Source organism: Euprymna scolopes, chromosome 39, assembly GCF_053919585.1.
Source record: "Euprymna scolopes isolate OS-2025 chromosome 39, ASM5391958v1, whole genome shotgun sequence".
NCBI lineage: Eukaryota > Metazoa > Mollusca > Cephalopoda > Sepiida > Sepiolidae > Euprymna > Euprymna scolopes.
Genome location: NC_136520.1, coordinates 39,426,504 through 39,440,926, shown reverse-complemented (window position 1 = coordinate 39,440,926; position 14,423 = coordinate 39,426,504). Strand labels below are relative to the sequence as shown.

Below are 14,423 nucleotides of genomic sequence, written 5' to 3'. Positions count from 1 at the left end.
TCTTTCCATTTGTTCCTTTGCAAAACCCTACATACAAAATACGAAAGATTATTTAGTGCGGAAACAGCATTACAAATGTCCAATAATAGAAAAGTATTCACACTACATTGCTTTACTTGCTAATGGAATTCAGTTTCGTGGCAAGATTCTTCTGTTTTTTTTTGTTTGTTTTTTCACCACTTATCAAGGCCAGGAGGCCACTCAAAGATAAGTGTTAATGAGTATACGATAGTCAGAGGGAAAATAGCGTAGTAATCGTTGATAGTAGAAGATTTGGCATAGTTTGTTTTAAAAGGACAGTTCAACAAAAACTCATTTATCTTGGACTTAAAGACAATCATATTGTAGTCAGCTGGAAGGCAGACAAGCGGAGCAAAGTTCCCAGTTCTAGGAAAGAAGCTTTGTTCATGGAATCTGCATTAAGGTTTAGGTATAGATAGAGATTGGGAGAAATTATTGATAGTGGTTTTAGCTAAACGACTTTAGTTTGACTAGGGGGAGCCATAGATTGGAGCTCAGATGAGCACTTGCCATGAAAATAGTGATAAAGCAGAGACAGGCTCGCAACGTCTTTTCTGTTACGACTTTTTGTAGTGATTCTCAGGACTCGAAAAAAGAGAACATCATAGTGCTATCTTTGTTTCCCCCCTACACACAAAAATAAATGGTTATATGTTTTTGAAGCGAAATTAAAAAAATAAAATATTGAATTTCAAGTGAAATTAATGGTATCTACTGAATTGTCATGTCGCAGTAATGAAAATATCTAAAAATTACGTAAAAAAAAACGATGAGGTAGAAAATTGGTGCTAATGCACTTACTGATCCACGCTATTTTTTTAAATAATATTTTCAAGTTTATTTAAAGCTTTATGATATCTTTTTTTTTATTAAATTGTAAGGTTAAAGTACAGAATAGGTACAAAATATCCCCATGTTAAAAATGGCTTTCTAAATAATAATAATATTATTGTTTCAGCACAGATCAATAAGTGTACTAGTACCAGAAAATTAATTATTAATGAAAATAGTTTTTGAAGACAAATAGATATAATTAAATTTTGTTAAATTGGTGAAAGATTTTCAATTTTCAGAAAATATTTACCTCCCTTTTGTTACAATTAGAACTCTCCTTTTTTTTTTTTTTTTTTTTTTTTTTTGCAAAATTCAATTCTCGCAAATTGAATTGGAAAGCTATTATCCTTAATAATTAATTTTCTACTTTATCGTGTTTCGTAAGTTTTTGGATATGTCCATTGCTGTGACATGATAATTCAGTAGATACCATTGGTTTCACTTTGAAATTCAATATTTCAATTTTTGAATTTCGCTAACTCTGTCCCGTGGGGAGGCATAGTAAATAGGTACAATAACAAAGAAGAACCGCAGCAGCTACTCCCCTTCAGTCCTTCTTTATCGTCATAGCAACAACAGTAACGTGTTAGTGTTATGACTGCATGCTCCGATATAAACATAAATAAACAGTAATAATAATTAACTTAGTAATATATTAATAGATATTTATTTATTATCCTCATCTTTTTTAGTTGTTGTTTCACGACGTTTCGGCCAACTATTCCTCTGGCCTTCGTCAGATGGTAACCGCGACGGGATAGGAACTCCATATCTTCTAACTGCATCCTTGGCAATTACTGCCTTCCATAGTTGTCGTCTCACCACGTTTTTGGCCAAGTAAGCCTCTGGCCAGCTTTGGGTAGGATTGAAACCGCTACCTTCAAACAATTCTCCCCTGGAACCGCAGGAATAGCTGATTTTTCTTTCCCTTTGCTCTGAGAGTCATATTGAACTCTGGCTCGGTCATTTGCATATATCAACTCTCACACTGTATTATAGTAATTAAAATAAAGGAAGGACCTTCTTTCAATTTTAATAGGCATAAAAAAAATATCCCTTGTTATTAATATTCCGGGACTATTGTGTTCTGATAGTTTTGCAAATATTAAAAAATGTATACCAAGATAAATGAGAGAAAGACTTTTTATGGAGTTTATAGAAAGCATTAAAAAAAGAACAGAAAGAGTAAACAAAAGTTATTCGAATCTAATAAGAAGTGTACAAAATATTAAAAGATGTGTAAGCGATTTTTATCAAATTTTATATGAAGTGTAATTTTATATGAAGTGTAATTTTATATGAAATGTAATTTTATATGAAGTGTAAAAATAACAAAAGAAAGTGCATGCTATTTTTGTCAAATCTTTTAAGGAGTTCCAAAATAAAAGAAGTGTAAGCGATTTTGTCGAATTTTATAAAGCAAAGTGCAAAAAAAGAACAAGTGGAAGCGATTTCTATCAAATCTTATAAGAAATCTAAAAATAACAAAAGAAGTGTAAGTTATTTTTTGTCAAATCTTATACGGAGAAGTGTAAAAATAATAGAAGAAATGTAAACGATTTTTGTGAAATCTTATTAGGAGAAGTGTAAAAATTACAAATGAAGTTTACACATTTTTGTCAAATTTTATGAGCAAGAAATGTAAAAGTTACTAAAGAAATGTAACGTTACCAAAGAAATGTAAAAAGTTTAATAAAGAAATGTAAAAGTTAATAAAGAAATGTAACGTTACCAAAGAAATGTAAAAATTACTAAAGAAATGTAAAAGTTAATAAAGAAATGTAAAACCTAATAAAGAAATGTAACGTTACAAAAGAAATGTAACGTTACCAAAGGAATGTAAAAGTTACTAAAGAAACGTAAAAGCTAATAAAGCAAAAGTAACGTTACCAAAGAAATGTAAAAGTTACCAAAGAAATGTAAAGGCTAATAAATAAATGTAACGTTGCCAAAGAAATGTAACGTTACCAAAGGAATGTAAAAGTTACTAAATAAACGTAAAAGCTAATAAAGTAACGTTACCAAAGAAATGTAACGTTACCAAAGAAATGTAAAAGTTACTAAAGAAATGTAAAACCTAATAAAGAAATGTAACGTTACCAAAAAATGTAAAAGTTACTAAAGAAATGTAAAACCTAATAAAGAAATGTAACGTTACCAAAGAAATGTAACGTTACCAAAGGAATGTAAAAGTTATTAAAGAAACGTAAAAGCTTATAAAGAAAAGTAACGTTACCAAAGAAATGTAAAAATTACTAAAGAAATGTAAAGGCTAATAAAGAAATATAACGTTACCAAAGAAATGTAACATTACCAAAGAAATGTAAAAATTACCAAAGAAATGTAAAAGCTAATAAAGAAATGTAATGTTACCAAAGAAATGTAAAAGTTACTAAAGAAATGTAAAAGTTACTAATGAAATGTAAATAATTTTCTTTATAAAATCTCATAAAAGTGTAAAAATGCAAACAAATACCTCTTAAATGTCCATTGTTTTCAATTGACAACTCTTGTTATTCTGCCCGCTTATTCAAATTTCGCCTCACATCATTGGTGACTGTTGAATCTCCGTAATGTTTATCAGGATTGACATAAAAAATTATAAGGTTAAAAAATAAATAAAATTTGACCTTCAGCCAAGCAACCTTTTTGGTTCTTTAGAGTGTTTTTCTTTTTTTTTCTTTTTTTTTTCTTTTTTTTTTTTTTGACTCATAAGTAAGTTTTTATAAATGATTCAGTACATTTCCTAATGAAGTAAATGTAATATAACAATCAAAGGGACATAAATCCCAAAGAGTTACTTACTCCTTAAACTACCTTAAATGCGTGTGCAAAGAACACATATATAAAAAGTAAATGAAGGCTTGTGAGTAAATTACAAGAATGATTATATATTATTATTATTTTTATTATTTTTATTATTATTATTATTATTATTATTATTATTACGGTATTCAAAAACGAGGCTACATCAAAAGGAGGTTATTCTCATATTCTTGTCCAGGGTTTCTAGACTGGCTTTTTTAAGTCAAATTTCGTGAATATGGCCTTTTCTTAAACAGCTTGGCCCTCAAAAATTATATTTGATCTTTTTCAAAGCGTAACGTACGGACTAATTAATGAAGGAAGACTCAGAATATTATATAGATGATCCTTGTATGTAATAAAAAAGCTATTAAAATTTGATTAAAAAAAGAGGTTTAGTTTAATCAAGACATTAAAAAAAATGAAAATATTGAAAAAAAAAATTATATTGTACTTACCCATTATGGAATAAAGTTTTCATTAAAAAAAAAAGCATCTTAAATTTGATCAAGTAGGTTTTTTTTTTACGGAGGAAAATCAAATTTTAATGAAATCAATCGCGCAGCGGCTATCTTGCTTATTTTGAAGACGAGAAGGGATCGCCAGGGGAGATAACTCCAGTCACCGCTTAAAGTTTGTCAAAGTTTGACGAGATTATTTTGAAATGTGGACAGAAAAAATATCTAAATATTTTTTTTGGGGGGGGGTTTCACTTATTTTACAGAGTTTCTGTTTTTTTTGTTTTTTTTATCCCTTTTTCATTTTGTCCTTTGTTAATCACTTTTTCACTTAAAGACAACCCTCCTCGTCCGTGAAATAGGCAAGATGGCCGCGACAAGATCGATCTCATTAAAATTTGATTTTCCTCTGTAAAAAAAACAAAACGCTTAATCAAATTAAATGATTTATTTTATGAAAACTTTATTCCATAACGAATACTACAAGATATAATTTTTTTCAATATTTTTATTTTTTAATGTCTTGATAAAACTAAAGAAGTACCAAAATAGATGGCCAAAGAAGCATAAAAATCTAAGAGTTTATAGACATTTTATTTTTCTTTATGAATACAGCTGTTTTAATTATTCTTATTTCACACGATTTTCGTCTTCTTTCCAGAATGACAATTCCAATTGGACTTGGTCGACGCTAGTTATAAACGGGTTTCTGAAACAAAAAGAAACAGTTATTTTCAATATTACACACACACACACACACACACACACACACACACACACACACACACACACACACACACACACACACACACAGGGTGTTTCAAAAGTTTTGGGAACATAACGATTTTAAATATGTTGTAATGTTCCCAAGACTTTTGAAACACCCTGTATATACATTATATATATATATATATATATATATATATATATATATATATATATATATATATATGTATATAACTACTTCATTTACTCACATAAACCTAATATACGAAAGTATAGATTTATGCGTAAACTTTAAGTATTTACTTCAAAAGTGCTCAATACGTAGGTAGAGCTAGTTAGTAATTTATAAAATATATATGGCGATTAAGCTACACTGAATATTCTGGGTTTCATCCACTATAGGATTCGTCAGGCTTATGCGCGAATTCTGTGGTTGCTTCTTGTTTTTATATATGTTGAGGATTTCTAGTTAGCCAATCAGCTTTCTAGTATCCACCGTGCCCCTTCCTATTAGCCAATGGGCATGCATTTTATCGAATAAAGGATCTGTTTTAGAACTAGGTTAGTGGTTTAAGGTAGACGTTTTCCTTCCTTTTTTTTTTTTTTTTTAGACGACCCATGTAAATCATGCCTCCATGAAAAATTTGCTATCCTGTACTTTAAAGAACCTCAAAATCTATTAAACTGTAGACGAGAAATAGCAAACAACTGTGTTCACAAAATAAAACTTACTCTAGGATAGCGATACAAAATAGCTTTAAAACTAACAATAACAATAGAAAACAAACAAATAAATAAATTAAATAAACATGAATATACATAAACGATCACACATATATGTATATATATATATATATATATGTATATATATATATATATAGGTGCATGTGTGTGTGTACACATAGGTATATTTATATATATAAATATATATATATATAAAAAAAAAAGGAAGGAAAACGTCTACCTTAAACCACTAACCTAGTTCTAAAATAGATCCTTTGTTCGATAAAATGCATGCCCATTGGCTGATAGGAAGGGGTGCGGTGGATACTAGAAAGCTGATTGGCTAACTAGAAATCCTCAACATATATAAAAACAAGAAGCAACCACAGATTTCGCGCGTAAGCCTGACGAATCCTATAGTGGATGAAACGCAGAATATTCAGTGTAGCTTAATCGCCATATATATTTTATAAATTACTATATATATATATATATATATATATATATATATATATATATATATATATATATATTTGGGACGACTAGAATATAAGCAAAGGGCAGATAACTTCTCCCTCTAAAGCACTCAGGAAGTGAAAAAAAAATACCACAGAATCGCTTATAAAAGATAAATAAATCAACAATCTGATATAAACTGCGTCAATCGCTTTATTGCAGGTTAGTAAAATATCAATATTTCACTAAATCTACATCACAACAAAATGAAAATAATAATATCAAACGACTGCTTTAAGGTTATTTATTTTCCAAAATTTTATTCAATTTCATGCGATATTCACAAAGTTATGACATTTTATTCTTTATCGTAGAATTCCTACTCTCCATCACTTTATTGCAGGTCTCTTAAAATGTTGTTTTAGGGCAAAAATACAATGTCTTATCTTGCAAACTTTATTTTTCATTATATTTTTCTGTCAAAGAATAATGAAAAATAAAGCACATCCAAGGTGCTAAGCCTCAAATAAATGAATTATTTATCGACATATCAACCATTTTTTAAATAACTTAAAACAACCGTTTGTCCCTCGAGGAAGTCAATTGTTTGATCTTAAAAAAGAATTTATGACTCTAGCAATATTAACTATGTTCTCCACAAGGCATCCTTTGAAGTAAATTGCTCTCCTCCCTCGTAAATTCCTCTTTTTAATATTGACCAGAAATATTCAATGGGGTTAAGGTCTGGAGAACACGGTGGTCAGGTCATGAGAGTATCTCCAAAGAAGCCCATGGATTCAAGGAAGGCTGCAGTCGCCCTACCAGAATGAGATGGTGCATCGTCATGCATAAAAATCATCTGAAAGCGACGTAGCAATGGTAGGTCATCTAGCCACGGTGACAAATTTTTATCCAAAAAGTCCGTGTACGCATTGCTGGTAAGTTTTACACCCTCTGAAACTCGAAATGGTCCAACCAATTTATCCCTAATGATTCCCGCCCAAAACATGATGACTCCATCTCCTAGTTGGCGATGAACTCTGTAAGAGGTTAGAGTTCCGTTTGAGTTCCAAACTTTGGCCCATCCATCCGGACTGTCAAAAGTAGCATGCGTCTCATCTGTAAATAGGATACATTGGAAATCAACTTTCATGTAATTCTGTGCCCAAGCCTTTCGTTTTTCCCTATGTTGTTCGCTCTATGGAGGCCTTGGAATAGCTTTGATGTTCCTTGCCATCTCATTCAACACATTACATCGAACCTGTCTGGATCTTGGAGCAATTCCAGCTCTTGCAAAAATGGAAGCACTGGTGCTGTTTGGATTTCGTTTGACTTCTCTACGAATTTTCCGAATATCACGATATGAAAGGTTTCTTCTGGTGCACTTACCAATTCTGGATTTGGTGTTGGGGTTGTTCACGAATGAAGCCAAATTTTCTAGCTCCATAGCTAAATCTTTGATGTACAATCCTTCTGCGAGTCCAGCAACAATCTTTCCTTTTCGATAACCATTAATCGCCCCTTTTTTAGCATTTTAAAAGACCTGCAATAAAGCTATGGACAGCATAAGTTACTTGATAATAAATAAAATATCATAACTTCGTGACTATCGCATGGATTTGAATAAAAATTTGGGAAATAACTAACCTTGAAACAGTCATTTGATGATACAATTTTCATTTTTGTATGACGTATATTTAGTGAAATATTGATATTTTATTAATCTGCAATAAAGCGATTGACACAGTTTATATATATATATATATATATATAATTTATTAATTACTAACTAGCTCTACCTACGTATTGAGCACTTTTGAAGTAAATACTTAAAGTTTACGCATAAATCTATACTTCGGTATATTAATTTTATGTGAGTAAATTAAGTAGTTATATATATATATATATATATATATATATATATATATATATATATATATATATAGAGAGAGAGAGAGAGAGAGAGAGAGAGAGAGAGATAAAAAAGAAACAAACCAAGTTATGTGTTCATCAACGTTTCATTTTTATTATGAGACTTCCTCTGGATGAATGAAATTAAGAAAACAAAACACCAGTACAAATATTTGAAAATATATTTTTGATGTAATAAAATGTATGACCCTGTTCTATTCCAGAAACAGAAAAATCGTTGGAAATTAAAAAAAAAAGGGGGGGCATAGCGTTGTAAAAGAGAGTAAGTTGTGAAAAGTATGATTATGCTGCAACGAATGAAAGAATAATACATACAGAGAATTGCTATTTTTTATATCTCTTATGTTCATTGAGCCTTTTCTCTAATCTACATTTGGTTTCGCCAACGTATATATATATATATATATATATATATATATATATATATATTAAGGGGTCAAAGTTCAACGATTTGACCTTTGAGAACTCTACCAAACTCCTTCGACAATTTTGGGTCTACACACATGAAAGTGAACATGTCTGTGTTTGTGTGTGTTCGTGTGTGTGTGTCTGTCTGTGTACATTTCCCTACGCAATAAATCTGTCAATTTTTAGTCTACAGACTCGAAATTTGATATACAGAATCCTAAGGTTTGGGAAAATCAATGTGATCAGTTTTTGGTCAGAAATTTGGCGATTAAGGGTTCAAAGTTCAACGATTTGACCTTTGAGAACTCTACCAAACTCCTCCGACAATTTTGGGTCTACGTACTTGAAATTTTAGATATAGGTTCCTTGGACATGGATCTAACTTAATAACTTGATTAGAGCCCAAAACAATAAATGTTAAGGGTCATAATAGGGGCCAAAGTTAAAAAAAATACCGTTTTTATTTTATTTTTTATTTTTTGCTCAGCATACACCTCCAAACACCCGGGCAACACCGGGCAACACCGGGCACCCATTGCTAGTTTTGTATTATAATAAATTGTAAGAAAAAAGCCACACAAATATTTTCCAGGATAAATAAGCAAAAATCATATACACCAGACATTTCCCTCAAAAACAGACATCTTCTTTAACCTACACACACCAATAACACAATGATCTGCAACACACTAAACAAACTAGGAATCCCAATAATACAAACCACATCACAAACTATAAAACAAACATTAAAAACAACAAAACATCTCCAAAACAAACCAATTTCCAATGCAGGAATATACACTGTCCCTTGTGCCATCGTATATACGTTGGTGAAACCCAACGTAGATTAGAGAAAAGGCTCAACGAACATAAAAGAGATATAAGAAATAGCGATACTCTGTATGGATTATTCTCTCATTCATTGCATCATCAACATAGTTTTTATTTCAAACAAGCAAAAATAGTTAAATTTATTTCAAATAAACCGCGACGGAAACTTCTTGAATCAGCGCTTGTCGCAAATTCAACCACCATTAAACAACGTGGAGGTTTCTATAATGTATCACCGTTAATAAGTAAACTTCTATTAAAAGAACATAGTTTAATTATAAACACAGGTTAACTCTCACACCAGCTATATTAATTAATTGATATAATCAGTCAATAAATTACAGAATAAAAATACACTCATTTCATTTCAATTACACATCCATATTTGAATTATAACGGACATATTTGTTCCAAAAAGAATATGAATCGCATCATATCTTTTTAAACAGGCTATATGTCGTTATAAAAAAAAAATCATACTCTCTTTCACAACGCTATCGCCTCCCCCCCCCCCCTTGGAATTTCAAACGACTTTTCCGTTTCTGAAATGTAACAAGTTCATACCTTTCATTAAATCAAAAATATATTTTCAAATATTTGTACTGGTGTTTTGTTTTCTTTATTTCGAGACTTCCGCTGGATGAAAGAAATTAAGACGAAACGTTGATGAACACGTAACTTGGTTTGCTCCTTTTTTTATTTCTTTATTCCGTCGGAATACTATTTTCATCATTCTCATTGTCATATATATATCTATATATCTATAAAAGTGTGTGTGTGTGTATGTATGTGTGTGTGTGTGTGTGTGTGTGTGTGTGTGTGTGTGTACATTTCCCTACGCAATAATTCTGTCAATTTTCAGTCTACAGACACGAAATTTGATATACAGGGTATGGAGATTTGGGAAAGGTTTTGCAATCCATTTTCGGCCAGAAATTTGGCTGTTAATGGTCAAAGTTCAATGATTTGATCTTTGAGAACTCTACCAGACTCCTCCGCCAATTTTGGGTCTAAACACTTAAAATTTTAAATATAGGTTCCTTGGACATGGATCTAACTTAATAACTTGATTTGAGCCTAAAACAATAAATGTTAAGGGGTCATAATAAGGGTCAAAGTTTTAAAAAATTGACCTCTGCGGTCTCTACCAAATTACACAATTTCTGGTCTAAACATTTGAAATTTTACATAAAGGGTATTCAGAGATAGGGAAAGCTTTTTAATTGATTTAGATCGAAAATCTTTTGTTACCAATATATAAGTGTATGTATGTATGTATGTATGTATGTATGTATGTATGTATGTATGTATATTTGCATGTCTGCCTAAAACTTTCGACAGAGGCGACGGATTTTACCAAGATCAGTATCGTTTTGAAGCTCGACCCTTCAGACGACATATATCGCAAAATTGGCTAAAACATTAATATCTTCACCTTCAACTGGGCACTTTTCTACAGGGGGGGGGGTCGTTTTTTTCGCCGATATTTTCGAAAGTCATCCTCTCCTTTGAATTGTCTAGCCTTAATTAAAACCTACGTCACTTCCGGTTTGACGGTGGTCGTAACAGCAAAGACGTCAGCTTTTTCCCCCGTTCTTTTCCTCCTTTGCAGTACGGGCTGAAATGCTAGTGTGTGTATGTATATGTGTGTGTGTGTGTGTGTGTATATATATATATATATATATATATATATATATATATATATATATATATATATATATATATATATAAGTTGAAATACGTTTATATAATACGTTTAAAAGTGAGACCACGCAAATATTAAAATAAACGAATGTTTATTTGTTTAAATCGATATATTTTGACGTAACTCGTCTTTTTCAGGATTATTTTTAAAGCGCATCCTGGACTTGAAAAAAAAAAAAAAAAACGAAAAAAAAACAAAAAAACAATCACCATTGAACAACAGCACGCGGATACTCAATAATTTCATTTCGGTTTGTAATAACACCATGCGACGGAAGAAAAAAATCCTGAAAAAGACGGATTACATCGAAATATATCGTTTTAAGCAAATGAACATTCGTTTATTTAAATCTTAGTATTGTATAGTATTTAAACATATTATATAAACCTATTTCGATTTAATTTACTATTTAAATAATACTTTCAATGCAGGAGAACTTACATATATAATATTTTCACAAAATCTAAATAAAACAATAAAAATAAAAAATGATATTGTGTAATTTTAATATATTTTAATATATTAAAATTTTTGGTAAAAAATTATATATATATATATATATATATATATATATATATATATATATATATATATATATATATATATATATATATAGGGTGGGACAATAAAGTTGTCATCGTAAAAAAAAAACAACAACACTACAACTTTATTTTAAAACTTTTATTGAAAAAAATCAAGTCAGGTAACTTGATTATGTAGTAGAGCTGACATCTATTTGATGTAGCCACCTTCAGCCTCAATCACTGCCTTGATACGAGTTTGGAACTGGGAACATGCCTTTTCCACAAGCATCGGCGGGAGCTCAACGAATACTCGATGTATGGTGGCAATTAGGCCGGCGTTGGTATTGTGGGAGGTCACGTTGGTAGAAGTAGTCCAGCGGATTCAGGTCAGGGTCGGGGAAGGGGTCCAGTGAGAGAAAGGTACATAGTCGTAGCACTCCTTCTGAAGCCAAGCCTGAGTCTCTTTGGACTTGTGGGCCGGCGCCGAGTCCTGTGGCACACCCTGGGTCTGCCAGCGGCCACTTGATTGCACCAGAGGATCATCACACACTTCAGCACATCCAGGTACACTTTGGTATTGACTTTCAAGCTAACTTCGAAGATGTGAGGTGGCATGATGTGGCCCTCACTTGAAACTACAGCAAAAACCATAACCGTGGCCGGAAACTTTAAGCTGTGCCCTCAAGTGTTGAACCGTCTAGATTTGCATTTTGAAGGTGCTGGCAAAGGTCCTGTTCTCATAACTTGGATCGATAGGGAGCATGAGTTGTACAGCGATGGATCTCTGATCTCGCTCGTTGAACATTGTGTCACTTTCAGACATGATAGAAGGCACCTATCGCTCTTGGGATTTGTACACAACTGGCCAACTAGTAGATGGTCTGCAATAAAAAAAAAAAGAAAACCTGTTTTCATTAAAGGGAAATGGAATCATGTCTTTTCTAGAGAAATTTTATCTTTTCACACTGTATATATATGAAAATATATTGATAATAGAAAAATATTGTACATAGATTTATTAATTAATTTGAAGCAAGGGAATACAATATAATGTGTAGGGGTTATATATATATATATATATATATAAAGAGAGAGAGAGAGAGTCAACGGTAGCTTTGTGGCTACGAGGGGCGTGCAATAAGTAATGTCCCTGATCCACTTTCTATAGCAGTAGAGCAACGAAACTTGGCACAGTTATTAGTCTTTCTCTACATAGGAACCACCTAGAGTTATGCATTTCTCCCATCGTTTGATGCAGCTCTGGAGACTGTTTTTGTAGAACACCCCAGGTTGATCCTCCAAGCACGACGTGACTTCAGAAATCAAGGCTGCATCATCTGGGAAATGCTTTCCTTTCAAAAACAACTTCATGGCTGGGAAGAGGTGAAAGTTAGAGGGTGCGAGGGCAGGAGAGTAGGGAGGATGGGGAAGGATTTCATAACCACATGCCTGTGCTTCTGATCTGGCGACATGCGAGTTGTGAACCGGAGCGTTGTCCTGCAGGAGGTGGGTACCTTTGCTGATCTTGCCCCGCCTCTTGATTTTGATAGCTTCCCTTAATTTCCTCAAAAGTGAAGCATAATAGGCTCCTGTAATTGTGGTACCCTTTGCCAGAAAATCTGTCATCACTACTCCGTCCTGGTCCCAGAAGACTGTGAGCATGACCTTGCCAATGGAGGGCTGCACCCTTGCCTTCTTTGGAGGTGGTGAGTCCAAGTGCTTCCACTGCATTGACTGGTCTTTGGTTTCTGGATCATAGTGATGGACTCAGGTTTCATCCTGTGTAATCAGTCTTTTGAAAAACTTTGACTCATCTTCTTGGCACATTTCCAAATTCATCCTCGAGCACTCGATGCGTTCTCGCTTCTGGAATAGTGTGAGCAACCTGGGAATCAATCTGACACCTTATGCATATGCAAATGGTCATGAATGATAGTTTCCACAGACCCTGTACTAATCTTGACATCTTGGGCTATTTGGCGAATAGTAATGTGCCGATCTTCCAAAATGGCAGCCTCAACTTGATGGAGAGATGCCGCATCAATGGCAGAAGGGGGGGGGACCAGGTCTGGGAGCTGTTTCCACAGACTTCCGGCCATGTTTGAGTTCACGATGCCAGCGTTTTACAAGGTCATATAATGGGGCATTATCACCATAAGTTTCTTTCATTTCATCAAAAGTCTCGTGTGGTGTGCATCCTTTCAAATACAAAAACCGGATCACTGCTCGACATGCAACAGATTCCATTTCACACCTGACTCAGTTCAAACACCTGTAAAACAGAAACCACAATTAGTTCAGAGCTGTAATTTGCCACATAACCCGTAGAGATATAAATCATTGCACATGGAAAATTTCAGCTAGATCAAACAACTGGAAGTGGGTCAGGGGCATTACTTATTGCACGCCCCTCGTAGGGTTGAATCTCACAGCCGGTAGAAATGGTCACCTCCTACACTGATGACTGCGAAAGCATGAAACACTAGTGTCTAAAGGCATATAAAAAAAGTTATTTTTCATAATTAAGAAGTATTAAAGTTCAGCACTGTAAAAGAAATAAAAACTAGGATGCAGTCTACAAGCATTTATGCAACTATTGCCACTCGATTGAACCATCTCGCCTGTTTACTGTCTGCACCCACAATTTCCTTAATTCTCGTGGCAACTATTAGTTGCCCAGAGGTAATAGCTTAGATTCAAAGGTGGCTTCTGTAGGTATAAAAAAAACAATTTTAAATAATTAACATATATAAGCCCAGATTGAAAATATTCAAAAGATTAGAATCATTAAATTCCGACAAGGGTCATTGATAGTAATCACTCAAAGAGAGCAAGTTTATAATTTTTATTTTCTTTATGTAAATATAATCATATCTTGCTACGGTGTGCATAGAAAAAAAAAAATAAAATAAAATAAAAGTGGGATATATAAGTAAGTATAATTAACTAGGCGAATTTAGTGCCAAATGTATCACATATGCAAATACACATATATATTGT

At 32.7% G+C, this 14,423-nt stretch overlaps 1 protein-coding gene across 1 annotated transcript in view; it reads right to left on the bottom strand.

Annotated features, from left to right (window-relative positions):
- Positions 1–4,685: 4,685 nt before the first annotated feature.
- The window catches only part of LOC145263766 (uncharacterized), an 87,602-nt gene continuing 77,864 nt past the window's right edge, over positions 4,686–14,423 (bottom strand). The window contains exon 14 of the mRNA XM_080120808.1: positions 4,686–4,827. Coding sequence (XP_079976934.1) covers positions 4,749–4,827 — 79 coding nt within the window. The 3' untranslated portion in view covers positions 4,686–4,748. The remainder of the gene's footprint in view (positions 4,828–14,423) is intronic.